Source organism: Zootoca vivipara, chromosome 1, assembly GCF_965207765.1.
Source record: "Zootoca vivipara chromosome 1, rZooViv2.hap1.1, whole genome shotgun sequence".
NCBI classification, from domain to species: domain Eukaryota; kingdom Metazoa; phylum Chordata; class Lepidosauria; order Squamata; family Lacertidae; genus Zootoca; species Zootoca vivipara.
In genome coordinates this window covers 40,674,195-40,701,000 of record NC_142582.1, presented here as the reverse complement: position 1 = coordinate 40,701,000, position 26,806 = coordinate 40,674,195, and the positions used below count along the sequence as shown (strand labels likewise).

The window sequence follows — 26,806 nt, the reverse complement described above, 5'->3', positions numbered from 1 at the left end:
AGGGATGTTCCTGAGTTAGAGAAGCCATCCCGGTTTCTGAATTGATCCCGGAATGTCCCACTTTTCCTTAGGATACCCCTATTTTCATTGAAGGAATATTGGAGGGTATGGAGTTACCCGAGCTGTCTGAAGGAAGCCCTATATAGGGATGTTTTTATGTTTAATGTTTTATTATGTTTTTTTATATAGGAAGCTGTCTAGAGTGCAGGGGAAACTCAATAAGAGGTGTGGGTATAAATAGTAAAATTATCATTATGCAATGGGACGTCCCTATTTTCATCAGATAAATGTTGGAGGGGATGCAGGGAGGGAGGGAGGGAGGGATTGGCATAGGCCTTTACACAGCATCAAAAGCACAGAAGAGGCCCTTGGGATTCCTAGGCTGAGTGTAAGTGTGAATTTAACTAGGTTGATGGCAGAGGAGAAAGATTTTATATCACATTGTTCCATCCATTAGATTACTCCCACCAAATGGCTTTCAATACAAAAGTCACAAATGCAGTAAAAACTATTCAGACTCTTGCTGAGGTACTTTGGACCCAAGCCATTTAGGGCTTTAAAGGTCAGTGTCAGCGTTTTATCAGCTGATTGATGGGAAAAGAGAATTGCAATTGGATAAGTACAATGCACCATCAAAGATAATGGAATTATTCATTGTACGTTTCAAGGATCAGTAGGTTTTGTGACAATTTACCCTCTGCACACCAGGTTTGATAACCTCCTTAAACTTAATGTTCTAGACTAATAGATAATAACAAATGTCCGATGTCTTGATGTAGTGAGTACACAAGAATTCACACCTCACTGAAACGTTCTTGTGTGATTTGTAATAAACATATGGGAATATTCTAACTATATTATATTGCTGAGAATATTAATCTTGTATTCTTGTCAGTTCTGCTTGTTTATTTTATTGTCTTATTTCTTATATTTTTTAACTTTTGTGTATTATATAATATTGTAAGACAGGACTAGTATTTGGCCCACGGAAAAATGCAGCAAAGTGTTGGAAAGAAGTCGCGTGTCAAACAGTGGTGAAAAATCAACCCAAATATCACTGAAGGGGAGCACATTTCACAGGCAGGTAAAATGTTCACAAAATGGGTATTTATTAAGTCAAAATAAAAGCGGCAGAATCTTTGGTTCTATCAGACTAAAATATAGGTTTTATACATAATGTGGATTGTGCAAAAAGTATAAAAGGGTCAGTAAAAATATTGTCACCTCAAGTGTGTAAATACTGAAAGACGTGTAATAAAGGATCCCATTGTTTAGTTTGGACTCTTCCATTTTCCTAAAAATGGAGAACAAATAGGAACATCAAAAGGAAGTGAACTGTACAAGGTCAACGGAGCGTGGCAAATCTAAATGGTGAAGTTCACTGCAACATGATGAAGATCATTTTATTATTGAAATTATCGGATGGTTACAAAGTGAAATATACTCTATGTTGATTTCCAGGAATAAATGTTGTCAGCATATCCTGCTTATATTCAGGAAATCAACTTCTCTATCATCCATGACACAAATAACTAAACATCCTATTCTTCAGCTCCCATTACATTAAAAGTCTAGCCTATATGACATTTCTCCTTGATGTGATATTGCCAGCTAATTAGCTGAATGATTTAAAGCCTTCAAGATGTTTTCCCATATGAGCTAGTTGCATATCCATTTGTTCTTTTTCCTGTTCCTGTGTATATAATTGATCCAACCTCAAAAATAGTGGATGAAATTAATCCATCACAAGTAAATGGACAAGAATCATGTTGTCCTGGTCGTCAATATGCAATGCTCAACATTGAGATAAAACATGAATTTCTTTGAAGTTTGGAATAATTATTAACATTTTTCTTTACCATGCAATCCTATACAAATATACTCAGAAGTATATATTCAGAAGTATGCTGAAGTCATCTTGAGTTCCATGAAGTTTAATCCAAGTTAAGTGGGTAACAAATTATAAACCCAATGTAACAAAATAAGAAGGGACCAAACATTTTATACAGGTGGTAACCATTTTAGGCATGTCCAATTGAAGCATGATTGCTTATGTCCAGGTCCTTTTGTACCCAGAAGGGGGCAGGGTGGGTTATAATAGGGAGGGTCATACTTATGCACACTCCATTGATGCACACATGGGTCGGGAACAGAACCCCCACACAAAATGGCCACCACCTGTATTTAATATGTGCAGATAATTCTAGACATGCAAACTCAGATACTACTCCCCTGAGTTCAATGAAACAGAGTTCCAATGAAATGTGTATAGAATCACAGCCTAAGCCAGCAAACCAGACCTGCTGATCCAACCACTGCACCCACAGTCCAGACATTCACTCCTTGCATCACTAATTGAATGCATATTCCACGCTAGCAAAGGGAGAGTAAAAGATACAGAGACAAAGGAAGGCAGGCTGTGTAGATCACAACTTTCATTACTAAGCTTTCAGCAATCACTTGACATGCACTTTCAAGCTTTTCTGTGCCAGACTGGAAACATACATCAATACAATTAAAGCTGAAATTCCAAAGAAGTTACATCCTGAATCAGATTAGATTCTGAATCTGTATTTGAATCTGAATGTGTATAATATGAATCTGGATTTGTTATACTGTACCCTATATCCCCAGAATTACAACCTTTATCTTAAGACCGAAGTGGATGCATGACATTCATCCTTAATATATTTGGAGCAACCTATCATATCCTCACTTATAATCATAGTATTCCTGGTAATAATAATAATAATAATAATAATAATAATAATAATAAGTACCATAAACAGGAAAAATGTGGCATCTTAATTGTGGAATGCTCTCCCCTTTGAAACAGGTATCTACTCTGTTTTCACTCAGATGTACCTTAAAATCTGGCTCTTCAGCCGTACCTTTGAAAGTTAATAATGCCCAGCTGAAATGACAGTGTTCTTTTACAGTTTCTGTGATGAATTGTTAGGTGCATTTTATTCTGCTCTTAATTATTAGGGAGGGTACTTTTTTAGACTGATATTCTTGTCACCGGTCACAAAATCTCTGGATGTAGGGTGGGGTATAAATGATACAAATAATAATAAAATAAATGGATAAATAAAAATATCCTGAATGACTTTTTAACTTCTGAAACATGTCATCAAATCCAAGACCCAAGTGATCTAAAAGGTTAACCTTAAAAAGGAGTGTGATCAACAAATCTTCCCCTTGCTTCAGAAATACAGAGAGAGCAGAAAACTTGTCCATATCTTGTAGGTTTTGTGTTCAAAACCTACATGTAACATTGACAGTGACACAACTATCAAATAACAATGCACAATCATCATAAATACCAGCAATTATTTCACTCATTCACCAGAGGTACTTCTTCTTCTAATTAATGTGAATGACACAATTACAGCTTGTCACAGTGGGAGTCCTTAATTAAAACAAAAATATAAAATATAAGGGAGTGGGAGAGGTGTATTCAGATAGGTTCATTAAAGGTACTTTGTTTCTTTCTCAGAATCTCATTAGTCTATCACAGCTCATTGGGCAAAACCCCTAAATGTGGCTAGGATAAGTGTGGCATACAGAATCTTAAGAAAATGGAAAAGGGCTCTGTATTATCTCTGCTCTGCTTGAGTTGCAGCAATGCCATTATCTATCTGACAGTTGTGCTTTAGCATTATAATTTTTTACAACTGCACATTACCTAGAGGACTATTACATCTCAATTGGTGTTTCATTGATTACGCATATCCAGGACATGGAATGACACGTATTCATCGGAACACAGCTAGAAATGTCTCTCCCCACCCTCAACATACAGACATACTTTTGCCTAAGCTGAGTTGTGGCAAGAACTAAGATAAAGCAGGTCCCAGGTGGTCTCAGAACTGCTTGTGCAAGTAAATATACTCCAAATCTTTGGAATTGGATATGAGACAGGCCATTGTTGTTATAGCCAAAACACAGCCATCGTTATAAAGGAGACAAGTCCCCATCCCACCCACCTCTTTCCCCCCTTCCTCATAATGTCTCAACAAGTAAAATTGATGTGTAAAAATGATACATGGAAGAAGAAGAAAAAGAGACATTGCAGTACCTTTATAACCCAAGAAAATCCTTAATAAAAATAATTATAAAAAATAAAAATAAAGGAGACAATGTATAACATGCAGTTTGAAGCAAATAAAAATAAAAATACTGTTTATGGGGGGATGCTCTGAGTTTAGTCAGGCAGATACAACTTCTTGCATTTAATTGTGGTTTGAACATACATCGGCTGCTCGGGGGGGGGGGGGACCACCTAGCTTGGAATTCAGGGACCCACCCTGCCAAATTTAGGAAGTATTTAATGACACAGTTTGAAAGAATCAATGCAGAAATGAAATCAGCTCTCTAAAGAATGCAACAAAGTCCATGTTCAAAGCTGATTTCCCACTGCAATGGCAGCTATACAGATTTAGCCTCCCAAAGTAGGAATTGCTGGAATTGCAGAATTTCTGCTGCTACAACAAGGTATTGCTCTTTACAGGATCTGCTTGCTTTGTGTTATTTTCTTGTGAAAGTCAATGCTTATATTAAAATGTGAAGCTCTGGTAATTAAGTAAGTAAATGATGAATTCACACCAAACTGACTTTGATGTATCTGAAAGGAACAGTTGCAGACTCCTTAAGGTTTCATATTAGATGAGCCTTCATCATCTAACCATGCATTTTTCTCACAAATAATCCCTCAGATGCCCCAATAAGTCAAATATAAAGACAAGTGCACACAAATGCAATTAGGCAGCATGGCTGGAAACTCTTTACCCACATCCATTAAAAAAAATCCTGGGGTTGATTCCTAATTACAACTCAGTTATCAACACATGGTTTTCATAATATATTCAATAAGCATTTTATCTTTCTGTCAGTGCTATTACTATTTGTCTCATTAGGAGAAGAATGAAAAATAAGTGTTTCATCTAGCAGCTTAGCAAAAGGCTTTGAAAAAAACACCAATAATAATAGCACCTTTAATATATTTATTTATAAAGAGGCTTCATTATCATTAATTATTTCCCACTTGGCTCATAAACTTTGTCATATTTCGCCCTCTTTACATTGCAAATAAATAAATAAAATCCCAACAAAGTATGCTAAGTATTCCAAGGGTACTAAATACTAATTATGGTGGTATAAACATGTAACTCAATATTTTCCAAAAACAACAACAGATGTGTTGCATTGTGTGAAAACTATATTTTGAAAGTTAGAATATGTTATATAGCTAATAGCAATTAAGCTTCTACAATGAAATGATTTATCTAGAGTGCTATTCCAACATGATTCCTAAGGATGCAAGCATATGCAAGAATCAGGGACGCTAAACCTTGGTTAGAGAATTCCCAAAGATATGAGAAGTGAACAGAAGTAGACCTGGTTTTCATTAAGCCAAATCATGGCTAAGCATAGGTGCATGAGAATGTGGTTGCTAACAGGAAAATTCATGGCTGCTTTGCTCCTCTTCCTGAACTGCTCCTGTACTACTGGACCTAAGCCATCATTTGGCTTAGCATTACATTAAAACTCAGGCTTGTGGTTTGTCTCTCCAAGAGACAAATATTCATATCTGCTTCTAGGTGTTTCTTCTCATCCAGTTTTCCAAACTGGAATGGAGCTATTGCACTGGGATTTTTTTTTAAAAAAAGCGAACCCTTTCCTCCGGTGTGACATTTTAAGGTCTGTGAGCCTTTGGACAAAAGTTTTTCCTTGGACCCCTTTACCAGAGTACCCTTAACATCTGGTTTCAGTTTTGGCTCAGGATTCAGTTACCAGAACTAATTTTGGAGTGCACAGAGGGAGGAGGAGGCTCCGTTGTGCAAATGGATATCCTCATGTGGGACTTCCGCTGATGGGACTGGTTAGATGAATCCTGCTTAACTAGTTTAGATATACATTTTGCTAAAGTGTTAATATTCACCAAAACGGTTTTTAAAATGGGTCATACTGCACTATTAACAGTATCAGAAGCTGATATTTTACATCAACACAACTGTGCACCTATCAGACAACTGCTTAAGATTGTGATTCCAAGTTCATGTTTAGCCAAAATGTATTACATTAGCCTCCTCCCCCCCCCCCAGGAATCTTAATTCCCAGCCATCTTGTTTATCTGTTCAAATATTTCCATACATAACAATTAGACAAAATCATTCTTTGCTTCCATTGCTTTTACACACACACAGTCTTTTTCAAAGGTTTCAGGGATGTGCAAGTTGATGAAGCAACAGTCAGTCACAAAGAGTGTTCTTGCTTATGTTCCATTATATTGTTAGTTGTCTGTGTTATATAGCCAAGTGTGAAGAAATAAGCCCACTCTTCCTGGAAACATCTTGCAGCATATATACGGAAACCTTTATGTCTTCTGTACTTTTACCTGCCTTTCTGTCAAGTGTGCATGCTACAGTTAGCTGCTCTCCTCATATTTCCTACATGTTTAATTTTGTCGTTATGCTCTGATGTATTGATAAATTAGCATAGTTAATTATTTAAACATTACCAATCATGTTCCAGATGGATGCAATTACTTCTCCCTTCAGCAGTGCTTCCTGCCCCTATTTGTTTAATGTGATACATCCTAACCAGAGGCATTTTTCACCATTCGTGCAATCTTGATTAACGATACATGAAGCAGTATATCCTTACCAAGTGCTAGGCTGCATAGACTATCTGTCTCTTATCTCTTAAGGCAACAATAAAACATACTCATTTTTGAATATGTGTGTGTGTGTGCACCAACTCCTAGGGGCCCAGGTCCCTTCATCCTGCCTCATTAAAATATTTGACTCCCCCCCCCAATTGATGGGCATTCTTTTCAACATTTGGACTTCATTTCCCAACAAGCCCTGTAAAAGAACTTGTAAAAGTGTTGTTGGATGGTAAGAAAGCTGGGATTGGGCAAAAACCTCTGACATGGTCCTCGCTATTGGAGCTAGAAGGCATATGTGTGCAAGGGAGTGGGAGCTAGGAGAGAAATCCCAGCACCTCAACTTCCAAACAAGAAAAGGAAACTTTGGTTTGCATTCTCTGTCTACTTCTGCAAAGTGTGTGTGTGTGTGTGTGTTGCATAATCTGTCTGCCACACATATTTCCGATAGCAGGAGAAGCTCCCATTGACAGTCCCAGATATCCCAGATACCTCAGAGCTATGCAGTCATCTTTGCTTAGCTCTGGCCAAACATATGAAGAATTCTGTTTAATTGCCACACTTTGAATAACAGTTGTGGACCTCTGAGCTATTGTGTGTGTATGGGAGCTCTGCACCTGGAAGGAATTCCCTATTCGTTTCAATTGAACATTCGAAATAAATGACTCTGTTGAAATAAGCAGGCAATCAAAAAATGTTGTGGAGTTCCATCTCCTCCAATGGAACTCTGGACTGAGATAAAAGTATTCAGAAGAGTCACAAAACTGCAAATGCACTGAACCAATAAATGATTTCACTGAGTCTTTAAAGGTATCTTGTATTTATACTTCTTTATAATTACACTCTCTTTTCCTCCCTGGGAGTACTCAAGAGATGTCACTTAGACAGTAAATGTGGAATCCCTAGACTTGTCTCTCAGAGCTACTGAGCTCAGGATAAGGACAGGGACTTGTCCACTTCAACAATAAAAACTAATAAGCCCAAAGGGATGGTCACTGGATGTGTGAGGTGTGAAGGATACGTGGCTTGTTGTGTACTTGGTAAAGTGGGCAGAGTACCATTCAGCCAACTTCATCGCAAGTTCATGGGGATGCTGGTAGACAAGTAAATACATCACAACCTACTACAGGTTAATTAATGAATAAAGTTGTTTCTCTTATTTAATCTGAAATCTAGTGTTTTGTCTCCTTATTCTCAGATGTGTGTGCAGTCTACTCAAGTAGATCCTTATTTGAAAGGAAACCTCAAGTGGATTAAAATGACTAAATGCTTAGAAATCCAGAATAATAACCATAATTCCCTTTATATTTTATACCCCCCCATACACATAACAGCCCTTTTAAAGCACAACCGCAGATAAATATGAAAATTATTTGTCTTACCAGTTGCTGGCCTTGTACACCCCATGCTGCATACTGTAAAACTGAATCCTCTACCTCCGGAGGGTTTAACTCCCAAACTTCCCTTGAAAAAAGGTAAACATTTTACTTGAACACATTTGCACCATTACATGGCACAGAACAGCATCTATATAACACCATCTTACCTCGTACGTATGTTATATATCACATATGAAGCCGTATACGAGTAATGAAAAACCTGTAAAACAAGGAGAAAGAGCAGACATGAGTGCCGTCATGGGATACATTTGGAAAGCTTGGGGAGATGAAAACTTTTATTCATGATGTTAGATATCACATTGTCTAAATTAACGTGGCAGGCTTGCATAAGTGTGCTTGGTCTGTGCTAAGCTGTGCTATCTTTAGTTGTTAGTGCTCTTTGGGACGCAGGTGGCACTGTGGGTTAAACCACAGAGCCTAGGGCTTGCCCATCAGAAGGTTGGTGGTTCGAATCCCCTGCAATGGGGTGAGTTCCCGTTGCTCGGTCCCTGCTCCTGCCAACCTAGCAGTTCGAAAGCACGAAGTGCAAATAGATAAATAGGTACCACTCCGGCGGGAAGGTAAATGGCGTTTCCGTGCGCTTAGTCATGCTGGCCACATGACCCGGAAGCTGTACGCCGGCTCCCTCGGCCAGTAAAGTGAGATAAGCACCGCAACCCCAGAGTCATCCACGACTGGACCTAATGGTCAGGGGTCCCTTTACCTTTACTCTTTGTTCCAGTTCACAAGTGCATGTTTATTATCACTTAATGAGTATAACACCATTCAGTGACATGTATCTTTGAATATGCACCACAGATCAATTACTAAAGACTGAACTTTCAAACACTATCACGAGCACAATACTTCCCAGTAGAATCATACATTCAGCTGTGTGAGTTATGAAGCATTAAATAATCAAGAAAAGAGAAGTCAAGAGAGGTACTTGCATGTGTGTGAACACGGCCAGGATAAAGTGTCACTGGAGACCACATGATTTTTGTGCTGAATTGTAGCCTAGATTTTTTTTCTTGTTTGTGCAGTTCAAACAAATAAACACAGACACCCTTGGGATCCTAACATCCATAATTCTACCTTCTAAAACATTTTTTTAGTTCTAAAACCTCTACAAATCATGCCTGCAAAACTGCAGTAAAGATAAATAACTGCCCTTGGAAACCTGCTGTTTATACTTTTGATTCAGAATAATTATTTTATCCAAGCATATTTGGCTGGGGGGGGGAAACCAATTTGTTACACTGAATACTTACTAATAATTATAAGGTTTTTCAAAGCTTAATCTAGTTTTCAGCTGAAGCAGGGAACTACAACCACAAATTAATAAGGACAATACTCCATCAAACTATTTCTGTAGACCAACAAACTAAAAATAATTCCTATATGAGATGTTTTCAAACCTACAGGCACATTATAAATTAAGTACTTCAATTTTTTCCCCAGAATGTTGATATGTAAGCAGTCTTTAATAAAGCACAGAACTGAATTAGCATTCAATTAAAATAGAGGCTGATCTAATATATGCAATACATGGACAGCTCAGAACAACTACAAAAAAAGAAGACACCCAAATTTCTGGAATGAAACTCTAGATACAGTGGTATGACCCAATTTTCCACCTTACCTGAAAATTCCCAAATTGCACCCAAGCACAGTGAGGGTGGGAAACACTGCTGTTTGAATGCAAACAAGCATGGCTGCACAGCCACTGCAGCAACAATAAACAGCTGGGTTGGAATGTGGACAAGCCCAACTTCAGGTGGGTAATTGGCTTCAGCTTGGCTTCCCAGGGGAGGGGAGCCAGGCCTGGGAGTGGATTAGCCTTTCTCTGGTTGGCTCATGGTCTAGTAAAATAGGCCCAGCCCAGTGTGATAAAGACTTCCCCAGTCTCCTTCCCTAGTTACAGAGGTTGTGCTTTGTTTTTGTTTACCTGGTTCATTTTGCTGTTTTGCCTGTTCCTCAAGATACGCTGTGCTATGGTATTAGTCAGACACTGGTTACTTTTACCTGTGGGCTTTTTGCATTCCTTATAGCAACAGTGCTAGATGATATTGATACATATTTTTTCTTTCACAATTTCCCTTAGCAGTACAGTAGAGGAATTGACCAAGATCTCTTGATGAGTAAGGCAAGGGATCAGCTCCCCGCTCCCCAGTGGAAGATCTTCTTGAAGGCAGTGTTTCTCAAGCTTGGGTCTCTAGCTGTTTTTGGACTACAGGTCCCATAATCCCCCACCACTGGTCCTGCTAGCTAGGGATTGTAGGAGTTGTAGTCCCCAAACAGCTTGAGACCCAGGTTTAGGAAACACTGCCTTAAGGGATAGTGGGATGTTGCTTTGTGCTGGGTTGCAGCACTCCCAAGCTGCGTGGGACTAGACCAGGCATCCCCAAACTTCAGCCCTCCAGATGTTTTGGACTACAATTCCCATCTTCCCTGACAACTGGTCCTGTTAGCTAGGGATCATGGGAGTTGTAGGCCAAAACATCTGGAGGGCCACAGTTTGTGGATGCCTGGACTAGACTATGTTGAAGTGGGCCTATATACTTCAGCCCATGAGCTAGGGGCCCTGGACATTGGACAGCAAGGGGGCTGCACAATGAATGGATCTTGCACTCTGCCATGGTTGTTGTAACCAAAATAAAAGTTGTGGCATTCTTCAAGCCTCTTGTCATTTACTGCTCTGACACCCTATTCTGGGCACGCAAACATAAACACAGGAGCTCAAGGTGGCATAGATTTTTCTCTCCCCACACCTCCATTTTATTCTCACAAACAATCCTGGTTGGCTGAGAAACAATGACTGGCCCAAGGTCACCCAGTGGGCTTCATGCCTCAGTAGGAATTGGAACCCAGGTCCAACACTCTAACTGGCAGCCCAACAACTAAATCATATATACAATTATGCCAATGAACTGCAGTTCCAATGACATTCTTTAGCAGGCTTTAAAGTCATCGTCTTCTATAAAGTGGTGTGATGCCAACATAAAGCCAGTGAATTTGAAATTAATTAGGAAAGTTTAAGTAAATGTTCATTATAAGAACCCCAATTTGCGGGGAAACTGGTTCGCCCCCACATGGTGAGGAGAGCACAGTGTCAAATGAGACAACATGTTGGTGGGGCAATCATATGGGTCAATGGAATGCAAAATAGCACTCCCATGGGAGGAAGTTAAAGGTTCCATGACAAAGACCAAGTGTATTCACTTGAATATGCCCATATGGTTGTGGCTTTCAAAGGAACTCTCAAGTCATACGGGAAAACATCATGGAAAAACAACTCCAGCTACCATAGAAAAGCAGCCATACAGTAGTACCTCTGGATACGTACATGATCCGTTCCGGGATGCCATTCTCACCCCGAAAAGTACGTATCCGGAGCAGTGCTTCCGCGCATGTGTGAAGCATCAATAGAGTGCTTCTGCGCATGCGCGAAGTGCGCAGAACGCTTCTGTGCATGCAAGCATGGCAGAACCTGGAAGTAAACACTTCCAGGTCTGCCGCATTCTTAAGCTGAAAATGCGCAACCCGCAGCAAACGTAACCAGAGGTATGACTGTACTTGCAAGGATGACTGCAGGTATGATTTAACAGGTAATTAGTACAGTATCATCGGTAATATAGATATTAAAGTCAAAGGAAGATTACATGCATATTTTAATATGGTGATCTTTCTAGGTTTAAATATGGAAATAAGAAACTTACTGTATTTACAATAACATACATTTACATGTTTATATTTAGTATTTCTAAAAGGCTGCTATTATGTTGCCAACAACTTATATTTTAAAAAGCATTAGTTGTCAAATGCGCTTTAGAATAAATTATATTTTATATACATGCAGTAAGGTATTCTATATTCCATTTAATTATTCCTCATTTATGTTTAGTGAAAAATCTTTTAAATATTTATGAGGCTTTTGCTGAAAGTACCACTTATAAACTAAAAAAATGCAGATTTTATAGATATCCTAGAATTACAGTTCAGCCCTCAGTGTGAACAGTTGTTTATTTCAAAGCATTACTACAATAATTAAACAAAGTCAAGGTGCCTCATTTTCATGGTGTCATACTGAATATAGGGTTGCAGTACCCTGTGCATTGAAGGGGGTGGACTAGATGAACATTGGGTTCCCTTCCAGCTGTACAATGCTATGATTCTGTACTTCACTGATACACACAAAGAAGGCATCAAACTTTTCTGTTGTATTTGCAAATAACTTCACCAAATACAAACAGTGTTTATCTAATTAGAGGTTCAGGAGTAAGTGTAAAATGGACACACAGATATGTTAATAGAAGTAAGAAGCTATTAGCTGCTGATGCAAAAAGGAATAAAAGAGTTATAACATTTCCCTGCAGTATTGTTTCAAAAAAATAAAAATCGTGATATTTTTATTTTCAGTCAGTTAAATAGAGATTACCAAATCTGTATCATAAGGCACTTCAACATTTGCAGTAGACACCCACTCTCGATTTCTCAACCCTTTGATTTCACTCGATTACAAGCACCTTTAATCTTTACCCAGGCAACTCAGTGCCCTGATCACATCCTCTATATCTGTTGCTTAGCCTCTGATCCAATTTCCCCGTCATTTGATCTCCATTGACTTGTGACATGCAGCCACCACTTGCTTATTCCATTTCGGTACCAGACCCATCAGTGTTGTCCAGTCACCTAGCAGTACTAAGGGTAAAGGCAACCATAACAGTCTACAGCAGGTATCCCCAAACTGCAGCCCTCCAGATGTTTTCGCCTACAACTCCCATGATCCCTAGCTAACAGGACCAGTGGTCTGGGATGATGGGAATTGTAGTCCAAAACATCTGGAGGGCCGAAGTTTGGGGATGCCTGGTCTACAGATACATTCCTGTAAACCTTGGAGTAAATCCCATTTGGCAAATTACACTTCCCTAATACCATACTAAAAGGAATTAGCAATCCCTCAACAGACAACGTTAGAATAAAATAATGTACAAATTTTATATACAAAGATTGGTTGATTGGCATGCAAGTCCTTAAATAAAGGATTTGTGATTATGCTTAGCAACCCTAAGAATTATTTCAAGATTCTTGGAAGAAATAAACAGATCCTAATGCCAAGTGGAGGGAGATAGATATCAGGTGGTGTCTTGTACAGGGGTGTTGGACATATTTCAGCCGGAGGGCAATATTTCTTTCTGGGCAACATTCCAGCGACCACATGCCAGTGGCCAGAGGAAAAAGGGGTGGAATGATTGATGTAAATGTTATCTTTGTACAGCAAGCTGCTTTCTACACAAGGTCAACATACCCCTCTCTATCCTCCACCCAGGCAAGGAAGGGGCATCATCGGAGTTCGAGGTCACATCCCGGCCAGCCAAAAACACTAAAAGAAGGGAGCAAAGCAGGACCAGTGAGGGGTGTGGCCTAGGGAGAGTGCTGTGGGCTACAGCCTGGAGGGCTGCATCTGACCTCTGGGTCCAAGGTTCCCCACCCCTGGTATATGGGAATAAAAGTGTGACAATCTACATCTTAGAGAAACACAATAAAGTTTAAATCAACTATAGTTTATATAGTTATGTGAATGCATGACCATTTTTGTTTTTACTATTCTAGGAACTGGGGGTGGGGGGAATGGAATAATCCAGTACAAAAAGGATGAAGGATAGGGAACGGGGTTGAGTTAGGTGGGCAGAGCTGAAATTGTAAATTAGCCACAAACTCTTCTGGCGTATCTGAAACAGCTCCCAAACTCAGCAATTTACAGTTTCATAAACACCCTGATCCCAGTGGATCCCCAACTAGCACTCCAGTTTTTATAAAACTCAGCACAGGTCCATAACATTTCTGTTTCAGCAAACGTCATTGATGGGACTGCAGGAGATGCCAAGGTACCAATTAATCCTGACTAGATAAGATTGCAAATTCTGTCTCTGATCTGAAATCATTATACAGAATACAGAATCAAACATAAATACTTGATCACAAAGGAAGCATTATCAGCCTCTCCCCCCCTTCAATGAATCAAATTTCCACTATCAATTTTTCCACATAACTGTGATGGAAGAATTGCACCTGAAAATCTACATATGCAAGTGCTGATGGGATATGATGTTGCTCCATTTTTATACTGATGCAAAGATGAGTAACTCAGATTGATATATTAAATGATGTCTGAATGATATATTTTGAGTCTAACATGAAAGCGGCAATGAAACCCTTTGGTGTTGGCTTAGTTAGAAAACTAGACTCCTACACCAAGGATAAAATACCCACCCACATCTCAAGATTTTATTGGCCCATTCCATTCCTACAACAAAGCAATATTCTATACTTACCCTGCTTTAACTTATAGATATCTGACACTGCTAAGATTGCAGTACTATATAAAGAAAATAGAATCAGTACTTAATTTGCCCAGAATATTTTCAAGCAGCAATAAAAATGACTTATTTTTTCCTTGTTCTGTCAAAGGGAGAACTGTAGCTTTCCTGTTACTAAAACATCTGATGCAGTTAATGAATTGAAATTAGTAGCAGCATGTCAGTTGCCTATGGCAATGTAGAATTGATAAATGGTAAGAAGAAAATCTCCACTCCAGTTCATAGTGCATCTACTAAATAAATTAGTAAGAGCATCAATAATAGTACTAAAGTTTAAATTCATTTTATGTTGAAGCACCATTATCAATATAAGATGCAGTCGTTGGCTTGGTAGACTCATTGGGGCAAATCGTCCCATGAATCTCTCAATGTTGGATTCTAGAGAGAGAACCATGACACACACACACACATACACTCATTTGGTGAACCTGAGAATTCTCATATGGATATTAGTTTCCAATGCCATGACTCTTCAATGCTGAAATCATATTGTACCCTCATCAGCACAGAAATACCGGTAATGTAAGAAGTTTTAAGACTTAAAATTGATAACCAACAGATTTAATGCCATATACCTTGCCAGAGAGAATGCATGGGCCCTGAACTGAACCTTGCATTCTTTATTTTGCCTGTTTCTAATAATTTACATGTTCCCAATAAATTAGAATTACTAATAAGCAGCACTCATAATTGCAATACAAAGATCACACAAATAATCCTATTAGAAATTGTTAGAAGTTTCAACATAAGTAAGAATGGAATTATAAGATCAAATTATTAAGGGACCAGTTCACTATCAGCCACAAATATATTCATCTCATTGACTAAAACAAGATGACATCAGTGTGAATTACTAACAGATCAGTTGGCGTGTGGCACTTCTGATATTGTTTGCTATTCAAGAATTCCTTCTTATGAATAGCACCCAGCCAATAGTTACCCATCCTAGCAAAAAGGATCAATATGCTTTGAATTAGAAAATCAGGGATAAGAACATTGAAACAGACAACACTGCAAGAAACAGACTATTTTGCTTTTCTCTGCCATTTTGTCTACTGATTCAATTTGATGGCCTAAAGAGTGCAAACTAGCAGATTTTTTTACCTTCACTTCCAGGAATTTATAAAGTTTTGTGGATTCCTACAGAAGCAGTATTGGGTGTCATAAAGCACAGCACCAGTTCAAAAAGGGAAGGGAAGGGAAGGGAAGGGAAGGGAAGGGAGGGGAAGGGAAGGGAAGGGAAGGGAAGGGAAGGGAAGGGAAGGAAGGAAGGAAGGAAGGAAGGAAGGAAGGAAGGAAGGAAGGAAGGAAGGAGGTGATAACAGACAGATACTATGAAGTTAAGTGACAAGGTCATAACTTCCTAAAGCATCACATTTATTTTATTCAATCAACATCAATTACTTGTCATGATTGATGGCAACTATTGCATACCATTGGACAGAATTTATGGATAGTATTAACACTTTTGGCTGTGAAATATTGCTACCATAACAACGATATGCTGCCAAGCCAAAATAAATATAAGTGAGGGAGATTTCTAGACATCTAATTCATCTAACAAGAAAAAAGGCTGTCAACCAAGACTAAACAAAAAAAGCACATCTAGAAAATCTGCTTAGGCTTATGCTGCACTACTTATCATTTTTCACTAAGATTAATTATCTCATGAAAAAGTCATCTTCTTTGGAGTGTTAATTAATTCACAATCAATTAAACTCAATGCAGCTAACCAAAAGTTCAAAAGTGATACACACTGCAGATGAATACTATTTTAGAGGAACCCAACTATGCTTGCTACTATTTCTACCAGCATTGAGATTCCTAGTCCTGTATTTGAATGCATATTTCAATCATTTCTCTTTTAGTACCTAGCCATTTGAGATGAGTGAATTACTCAAAAAATGTTTCCCATTACCACATTTGAAAGCGTCATATATCACTGTCAATGGAAATTCTTTTACTACATTATCTTGTAAAAAAAATGCCTCTTTTGGAGTCTCTGCAAGAAAAATAAAACCAAACCATAAAATATGGAAATAATTTCAATGTCAAGTGATATAATAAGCACCGCCCATGAAAACATTCACAGGTGTTGTTCACAAATTACTTTCTAGCAGAGATGGAGATTTTGTTCAGTCTGCATTTTCCAGTGAAACAACCTAATAATAATAATAATAATAATAATAATAATAAATATTGAGACCATATTTAAGAAGTTCAACTTTTGTTAATCATTCAGTGTAGCACTAATTAAAGTGACTGTAATGAGAAAAGGTTCTAATTCTAGACCATCACTTCCCTTTCCTCCCTACCACAAAATATGATGGAGTACAAATTGCAGGGAGAGGAAGAAAATAAGGAACAAAAGCAGCAGCAAAACAACAAGCATTCCCTCTAGATAGAAATTCAAAGAAAAGCCAGGGACGGAGGGACAGAGAACTTTTAAAGCGTTAAGATCAGAATGTGGAAAATATAAGAACAAGAAGGAGGAGGCAGGAACGAAGATATTGGAGCTATACTTCAGAGGTCCAGACTATGAGAAGCCTGGGGAAAATAATTAATAATTTGGATTGTAATTTGGTTGTTTTTTATTTTAGTTTATTGTTCTTAATTGGATTATGATTATGATTTGATGGATATGTTAATTGGCTGTTTTTATTGGAAAATCAATAAAAAATATTTTTAAAAGAAAAAAAGAAAGTGGGGTAGCAGGACCATTGGGCTTGATACCATCACGTGACAGCAGTGTGACCAGCCCAGGAGCTAATGGATTTCAAATTGGCTCTGCCCATCCCTCTACCAGACTTTTAAATGCCCCCATCTGCTATCACTGGAGGGCATTCTGACAAAGCACTCCTGTCTACCCACCCATTTGACAGCTGGAAGGGGGAGTGTTGCACCAGCAGCCTGCAGAGGGCCCGCTTAGGCAGGAGAACTGGGCGGAAGGACACTCCACCTCAAGCCTGGTATAATGAGGAGGAAGGTTGGATTGTTCACTAACTTAGGCGTTTGAATAACAATGGTACAGTGGTACCTCTGGTTAAGAACTTAATTCGTTCCGGAAGTCCATTTGAAACTGTTCTTAACCTGAAGCACCATTTTAGCTAATGGGGCCTCCTGCTGCTGTTGTGCCACCGGAGCACGATTTCTGTTCTCATCCTGAAGCAAAGTTCTTAACCTGAGGTACTATCTCTGAGTTAGGGGAGTTCGTAACGTTGTAACCTGAAGCGTTTGTAACCCAAGGTACCACTGTATTTTGAGAGGAACTCCTCCACACTATTTTACCATACTTTAACAACCCCAATTGCCTAATGTAAAAAGCTGTTTTAATGATTGCCTAACCTGCATTGCATAATGTGAAGTATGAAAACGTTTGCATTAAACCATATGGTTGGTTGTAAAATCAGAAGACGGATGTATCATTTATGTTAATCTGGAATAAGTGGGAATGTGATTTTTCTAATTACCATCATGCCAGCTCAAAGAAGGATCAACATCAGGCATATTGCTCATATATTTAGAATAAATTGTAATAGTGCTGGTATCATTAACCAGGACTCTAGTTTATCCATTATGAAGATTATTTTCATGACAGTTTACATAATAGCGGAGAGATTAAATTACTAAAGTTATAAAATATTATTAAGATCATATTTATTGACTAATCCCTGGCGATATGCTCTAAAATGACCCTTCTAGAGATGAACCAGGGTTAATTTCCAATATCTTACTCTCTTTGTGGTTCCAGATTAATTTAAATATAATTACTCCAGCTTCTTGTCTTACAACCAATAATATGGATTAATGTTTCTATACTAAAATTAAATAATGAGAATAATGCTAAAATGATATGGATTGTTTTAGTCGTTGAAATACATGCCTTGTGCAACTACATTTGGGATACCATGCCCAGTTCTGGTCACCTCACCTGAAAAAAGGATTTTGTGGAGTTGGAAAATGTTCGGAAAAGGGCAACCAAATTGCTGAAGTGGGTGGAGCAACTCCCTTACAATAAAAGGTTCCAACATTTGAGACTTTTTAGTTTAGAGAAAAGTTGAGTAAGAAGTGACATGATAGAAGTTTACAAAATTATACATGGTATGAAGAAAGTGGATGGAGAAAAGTTTACCCCTCTCCATAACCCTAGAACCCTTTAACATTCAGTGAAGCCGAATGTTGAGAAATTCAGGACTGACCAAAAACAACCATCACCACAACCTCCTTATGCATGGAACTTGCTCCCACAGGAGGCGGTGGTGGCTACCACCTTGGATGGCTTTAAAAGAGGATTAGATATGTTCATGGAGGATAAAGTTATCAAAGGCTACACTCTTTCTCCATGGATGGAGGAAGTATGTTTCTGAATACCAGTTGCTGGTAAATGGAGGAGAGGAGGATGCTCTCGTGCTCAGGTCCTGCTTGTATATTTCACCTCTTGTTGGCCACTGTGAGAACATGATGCTGCACTAGATGAGCCATTGGCCATTGGCAAGCTCTCCTTACATGTTTAGGTGTTATTAACATGCATCTGTTAATAGTTCTTGCTGAAACTAAGCACTGAAGTTCAGTGTTCTGCTTATTAGCCCTGAAAGCAATTGACAACATAAATGTGGCTGAATAATATATCAAAGGTCAGGAATGGATTACTTGTTCTATTCTGCATCTCGTTAGTAAAACAGGAGAAGAAATATGTAGAGAAGATGCTAGGATGGTCTAGAAGACTTGTGTTTTGGTAAACCCATCTTTCAAGCCTGAGTCATTTCAATTTAAGTCATGATTATTGACCTTTGGGTCATTTTATTGATCTTATTGTTTTGGGTGTCAACATTAGTCACTTTCAGAACTGTATTTTGTTGCTATTTACATATTTAATGACAGCATAATAATTCTTCATAATGCAATACAAAGTCATGATAGCAGAGTTACTCATTTCAAATATTGCTAATGCCTTCGCTGTGGGATTACTTCATTATGATCTCAGACACATTAGAACATACTGCCCTACCAACAAAGCACAATACTTCACTAGAGACAAAATCCTTTTCAAAAGTAAATTTTGTATTATAGAATGAATATATTCTCCATATATTAAGCTCACTAGGGCCGTCTGTTCTCCTTCATATTACTTTAGACACTTGTGCCTTGCCAAAGTTAGAGGGGAAGGAGTTTTCTAGGAATCTGTACCTCTGTGATTCCAGCTGGACTCAAACTGATTGAGGCTGTTCTACTTTCCTACATGTAGCTTTAAAAGCTTGTGTCGTGCCAGAGGTGAGAGACTATTGGTACCAGTCCAAGGGCAAGAACAAAAAGTCTGTTTGTCTGGGGCCCATGTCCCGGCAAGGAGAGAGAGAGGGAGCCAGTGCACTCCTAAAAAGGGACTGTAGTAGAAAGGCATTATCTTAATATCCCAGTTGGAGAAAGGATATTGAAAGAGAAGTCAGCGCTAAACTATGACAGATGGGAGTAAGCTGGTCGCTGAATGAAGACTGAAGCCCCATCCCAGAGAAAGTATGCCAAGTGGCCGAGGGCTGGTGCCCAGCAGCCATTTCTGATATTTTTGAATCAGAGCTTACCATAACCCAAATAAGCTATTTTAGGCAGCCTTAATTGTTATCGGAGCCAAAAGAACTAAGAACTCTGCATGACCACATAGCCATGCCAAATCTCCTAAAAAGCATGCTGGAGTGTAGAGTCCCATTTAATGAAAAAGGACTAATTGGAATATAAGCTAGAATGATATCTAAAGGCAGTCAAAAAGTATTTCATATTCATTTCAGAATGAACAAAGAACTTTGCAGCTGATGGGAAGTTTCTCGGTATGAGTCAATTTGCAGTAAGGAAATGTCTGTTATAGTCAATGTCTATGTGTAGCTATAGCCAGTAAATGTCACACAATTGGGGGGGGGGGTGTCCTACACAAAATAAACATGTTTAAAGGAAGGTATCGGGCTTGGCAGTTTTATAACCCCTTTTAACTGAAAGCATATTTTTTAAAGAAAATCAATAGACATTTTAGAGTCAGGATGGAGATAGTACAACTTATAGCCAACAAATCAAACATCCTCCTTTGTCTAATATAGCATATTTTCTCTACCTTTGGTGCATATAGTTTAACACATTTCTTATACTGGCAGATCTGATTTAAAAGGACTTGGCTCTGCATTGCATTTCAAAGTGTTCAGTTCTTTTTCGAAAATCTTCAAAAACATTTTTGGTTTATCTATAGCACAGAAATGGAGCTAACTGTTATTCTCTTGGGATTCCCCTATTCAACAGTTCCTTTTTCAACAGGTCTCTTTTGTACATTCAGGTATGCAGTGTTTAGAAATGCAGAAATAAAAGTGTATAGCAGCTCCCTCCCCCTCCCCCACCTGGGTTTTGGGAATAGTCTTTTATACTAGCAAACAGAATAAAACTAGTCATCATTAAGTGGCAATCATGCCTTCTTATATTTGAAAGAATTACTTATTCTTTACAAAGAAATTGGGAGGAAGGGAGCCACTGAATCACATTCAAATGCCATGCCTGCAGCAACTTTGTTCTGCAGTGTAACCTCTGTTGAAGTCTTTAATTTTTGCTTCCTCTTTTTGGCTGTGCAGGACATCCCATAAAAGGGTTCGTGATAATTTGATTCTTTCCCACCCACCCAAGATGAAGTGAGTACATCAAGAAGCTGCCATAGTTCCTGTTAAATAAAGAATTAACTGTAAAGATTTCAGTTACCCAATCTGAGGACGAGGGCAAGGTTCTGGGAGAGATGCAGCCTGCCTCTTGTGAGCTTGACCCTTACCCTTCTTGGTTCATAACACTGAGCACATAACATTCTGAAGACTGAATGTATCCTGCTGGTGTGCCTGAACTGCCCGCTCCTCTTCATTACCATCCCAGTACACGGCAGTGACTCCACCGTCAGGAGGGTTTGTCCATGGTGCTGCACCTCCCCCAGTGGCTATTCCTGCTGGAATCAGGGGTGTTGAACCAGCCCTGCCAAGCTTAAAGAATCCCAAAGTAGCAATAATGAAATAAGATGGGTAACAGTAGTTGAAACGGTCAACTCTGTGTAAGCTTTGTGGAGACTTAGAACTTGCAAGGTGGCCTCACAGAGTAGCACCACTTCCAAACAGGAACATGCACAAAGAGGCCAGTTATGCTATTTTGTACATGTCCAAAGTGAGCTATTCTGTGTTATTCAGGAGTTTTCATGTGCCAGAATGAATAATTTATACCAGATACATAAACATTTATACTAGTGTATGTGGCCCTCCAGATGTTTCTGGCCAAAGTCCAAGGATAAACACATTTAATCCAACAATATGGAGGTGGGGCAGGTTTTCCATATTTGGCTCAAAGACTCTCTATGAAAACTCTAGTGGAATGAAGACACTTGATTTAGCTCAATTCCACTCTAGTGCACTAATTCTGCATAGTATGCACTCAAAATGTCAAAACTACCGTATCTCTCAGAGGCTACTCCAGTCATTTGTCTAGGGACCAAGAGTGTCTAACTCCACAATGAAAACGGCACCATCTCACAGCAAGGTCTTCATATTTATGGAGCATATACACTCAGCCATAGCATTAGATATCAATATGTATATTTGTATATTACCTACGAAATCCAAGAAAGGAACTGTGACTTTTGAGTGTAACTCTTTACAATTCTGGTATGGCTATCAGCATCCAGAATAATTTATTTGGAGTTGCATCTGGTCCATGGACACCAGTTGGCCATCTCTGACCTACACCTTATACAGTTTGCATGATGCAAGATGTTTAGAGACTGTGAACCTCTTACATTTTTTGAAACATCTGTGAAGGCACCAACTCTTTTCATTTCCTTTATTTATTGTCTTGTCAAGCCAGAGACAAAGATGATTTAAACTCTCAGAGCATGGGTTTCTAGAGAATAGAACAACTGTCTATGTTTTGTTGTGCCTTCATGTTAGCTGGTCCTGAATACATTATATCAAATGTGTAGGTCATAGGTATTTCAGCACAAATTGATAGTGCAGATGGTGCAGCCTATATTAATCCGGGGCTCGAGGGAATTAACTTTATTTTGCTCATGTTCCTTTGTCTATCAACATTTGATAATTTTGTTGATGTATTTATAGAATCTGAATTTCCCATCTGTCAACAGGCTGGTTTCTTGTTTCCATCAAGTGAGATTGGTTCCAAGCACATTATTGCAGCTATTTTACGAAGCCGTGTTCCATTGTCACAGGATGTTTATCAATACATACAAAATTCCCTGGTGGCCACTTCACTTATCACTTTGCAATGCAGTATCCAGGAATGTTTTAAACTACCTATATTTATTAAATAACCAATAACAATTTCATAATGTTTAATGCCAAGAGGAATTCCAAGGTTACTCTGCCAACTAAGTTGATAACACTCACGGGTAAAGCAAATCTATTTCGTTGATTACCCTTGAAAAATAATTTGCAATCATCTGACTGGGAAAAAATCAGTGTGTGTAAAAATCAGCAACATTATAAGTAGTTCACTAAATTTATATGGAAAATCCTTAGCAATATTAACTGTAAGTTTTTAAAGGATGGGTTGAATAAAGCCATTTCTTATAGCTACATAATGAAGTTATTCAGTTTGCTGTATGCATAATAAAACTTAAATAGATATTGCTTTGCATTTATTTTTTGTTGAATGACCCACAATCCTTTGCGGGGTGAGACAGTGAGTTTCATTTATGCCAAGTTCAGGTAGGAGGGCCTGGTTAATAGAAATAATTTAATAATTTTGTTTTTCATTTGCTTTGGTGAAATAGTATGGGATACATTTATTAAATTTGCTATTAGGAGTTTCAGCCTTCCTAGTAACAGTTCAGTACAATGGCAAACAAAAGTGAGATAACCAATGAAGCTTTGTGTGTGTGCCACATTTTATTCAACCACTTAATAATCAAATTTGTAGGAGAGCTATCATTAAACGTTCTATAGCCAATATTGCACAAGCTCTGAACTCACCAGATCCCATCATCATTCTTGTTAGAATTATCATAAACTATACTGTATTAACTAAATTATGCTAACTTCATTAGTACTTCCTATGCCAACATGGTAGCAGACATTCAACAAACATGATCATTCAGTGCACTTTTCATTCAGTATTTCTGTCTATAAGTACTTTCAACACAACTAATAATATATAATCCATTTGATCCTTGAATTATTCAGCAATGTTGCCAATGGAATCAGAACCAGAATGAACATCAGGATGATTTTATTGATATTTTCTATATTTATTTCATCTGCCAAAATGTGGGAATGAAACATTCTGGCTCTGTCAACCTCATTCTGTGCAAACAGGTTTAGCAAGGACGACTATAAAATAATGTAATGTTGCTGACAGATTTAGATTATAGGAGCAAAGAGTGAGTTCAGCCTAAATCTCAAGTCTAACAAAAACACTAGATGAAGGACCTACAGAGGAAGAGCTAGGAGAATATAAACAATCTCATCTAGGATATCATTGGGCAGTTTACACTGAGAACTGGGTCAAATTAGCTAGATAGGTAGACTTATAATAATAAACTCAAACTCAATTTAAACATGACAAAGGGTCTGTATGGTGAAGTGAATTTGAGTTGCTTGACCCTTATCCAGCACAGAAAAAAAGACTTTCTTGTGAAGTGGGTCTCTCATAGGAAATAGTATGAGCCCTTTTCATCTCATATATTTTGGGGTGATCAATACCATGATCAAGCAAGGAGTGGATCTATTCATTTGTGCAACAACATGACAGGTGGACCCTAGAAAATGAACCTAAAGGACTGAACTGTACAATCCATGTGAGAATGCCAGGAGGGCCAGGCTAGAACTGAACATCTTCCATTCTGGATGCAGTTGCCCCGTGCACTGCCATATAAGAACTACACTTTGGAATAACTTCATGGCAGTGAAGTATTCTCTGACTCTAGGCTAGCCTGACCCACCTAGACTAGGGGGGCTATAAAAGATTTCTTGGTAGGGATTTTGTTTGAGAAACAAGATCTTCCTAGCTTTGATGTGCTTCAATTGATTTGGACCTCATGGAATCATAGAATTGCAGAGTCATAGAGTTGGAAGGGACCTCGAGGGTCATCTTGTCCAACCCCCTGCTATATAGTATAAAATGTTGGTAGCCAAACCAAATCTGAGCCCTCTATTCCTAAGTAGCTCAATAAGGAAACAACTGGAAATATGTGATTTCCCCATTCCTTTTATAACCCCTCTCTCCAAATAAATAAAGACAGGCTCCTGTTACAGGGTATGTAGAGCTCTGAGCAAATGCAGTGCTTTGGGGGATTGGGACACATTACAAAAATTCATGAAGGTTGCACTGATTTGACAGTCAATTCACATCCATTATTTCAATATGAATAATTAAATGATTAAACCAAAGTAATTATATATGTAATGAGAAGATGCATGTTATCAGCCCTTTACAAAATTCAATTTAATTGGTGGCTGTCACAGAGGCCGGATCAGGCTACTTCAGAGTGACGACGCTACGCAGCTCTGCATTTTATTCTTTTATTGGTGCTGCGTATTTACAGTGCTGAAGTCATTGCTATTTACAAGGAACGATGTGGTCATTCGGTTTCAGAACCTCCGAATGGCTTTTGGCGCGTCTTTCTCCAACACAAAAGCTTTGGCAGACCCATCCTCTTTCCCCTCCTCTTTCTGCGTAATTCCGGAGTTGGGGGGATGGGTCTCCCCCCCTTATTCGCCCCTTCCTGTCCCACCTGGGACCCTGGCTCCTCTACCTTGCCTGAGCCTCGGACACGACTTCCTGCTTCCCCACTGGAATCGGAACTCTCTCTGCTTTCCCCTGTGCTCGGGGATGGGCTTGAACTCAGGAGGGGAGGGACTTCGCGATATCCCCTGTCCCTCACATCCACCCCCCTCCCAAGCTCTCCTTCACCCCTCCCCAGGTCCCCCCCAGGTGTCGGTGACGACTGGAAGCCTAAGAACTCAGTGCTTTCCGAGCCCGTTGGTGTGAACACCTCCCCCCAGTCCTGCGAGCCCCCCCCTTCCGCCTGGGAGGACGGGAATCCCAAAAAGTCCGTGGCGTCAGAGCTGGTGGGGTTAAAAATGTTCTGCCAATCTGCTCCTTCCTCTGACTGGGTGGATCTCGGTGACGCCCATACCTCATCCTCTGGTTCCTCAAACTCCGCTTCCCAGCGCCATGGTGAACTGCTCTCCCGTGCTTCCTCCCCCTCCCCCTCCCTTTCCATGTGCCAGGGCTTGGGTCTGTGGGGAAAGAGGGCGTGGAATTCTTCTACCAGGAATTCCTCCTGTATCTGAGTGGCTGGGACCCATTCATTCTGGGACGGTGGAGCATCCTCCCATGCCATGAGGTACTCCAGGCCCCCCACCCCCCTCCTTGAATCCAGGATGGCCGTGGCCTCATTGAGTTGCTCCCTGCCTTCCCTCTCCCCCCCTCCCTCGGGGGTTTGTTCGCTGCCTCGGAGCCTGCTGCTTTCCCTGTACGGCGACAGCAGCGATCTATGAAACACTGGGTGCACCCTCATGTCCTCTGGCAGTGCCAGTCTGAAGGCCACCGGGTTGACCTGTTGCGTGACCGTGAAGGGGCCCAACCTTCTGGGCGCCAGCTTTTTGCACCTCCCTCTGATGGGAAGGCCCTCCGAGGACAACCAAACTTTGTCCCCCACCCTAATGACCTCCCCTTGTCGCCTGTGGCGATCTGCCCCCTTCTTGTACGCTTCCTTGGCTCTCTCCAAGTGTTCTCTGAGCTGCTGGTGCACCGTCTCCAGTTCCTCTGCCCAATCCTCAGCCTGCGGGCCCTCCTCCTCCTCCTCCCCCTCCCTCTCTGGGAAAGATCTGAGGTCGCGCCCATAATTGGCCTTAAAGGGCGACACCCCTGTGGAGACGTGCACTGCATTATTGTAGGCAAATTCTGCCAGTGGCAGGCGATCCACCCAGTCTGTTTGCCTCTGGCTGACGTAGCATCTGAGGTACTGCTGCAGGATGGCGTTGACCCTCTCCGTCTGTCCATTAGTCTGCGGGTGTCTAGCCGTCGACAAGCTGACCTCCACCTGCAGGAGGTTCATGAGTCGCCGCCAGAACCTGGAAACAAATTGGCGGCCACGATCCGAAATAACTCTTAAAGGCAATCCATGCAGTCTGAAGACGTGGTCAACAAACAGTTTGGCCGTTTCTTCTGCGGAGACCGCCCTGGCACACGGTATAAAATGGCACATTTTGGACATAAGGTCCACCACCACCAACACTGCGGTCTTGCCTCTGGAAGAAGGCAGGTCTGTGATGAAGTCCATGGACACCACTTCCCACGGCCTGTGTGGTGTGGCTAAGGGCTCCAGCAATCCTGCTGGCGGTGCTCTGACCACT

General features: G+C 39.8%; 1 protein-coding gene across 2 annotated transcripts in view; it reads right to left on the bottom strand.

Moving 5' to 3' along the window:
- DPP10 (dipeptidyl peptidase like 10) overlaps positions 1–26,806 on the bottom strand; it is a 233,828-nt gene that overhangs the window by 60,622 nt on the left and 146,400 nt on the right. Inside the window, exons 1-3 of one of the 2 annotated variants that reach the window (XM_088652178.1) lie at positions 9,692–9,826; positions 8,217–8,269; positions 8,053–8,134 (exon numbers count right to left, since the gene is read on the bottom strand). Coding sequence is in view for 1 of the 2 variants with exons in the window: in XM_088652166.1 (XP_088508292.1) it covers positions 8,053–8,134; positions 8,217–8,269 (135 nt within the window). In the remaining variant the exon portion in view is untranslated. Of the gene's footprint in view, positions 1–8,052; positions 8,135–8,216; positions 8,270–9,691; positions 9,827–26,806 lie in introns of those variants that run through there. The other variant, XM_088652166.1, reaches the window with a different exon arrangement.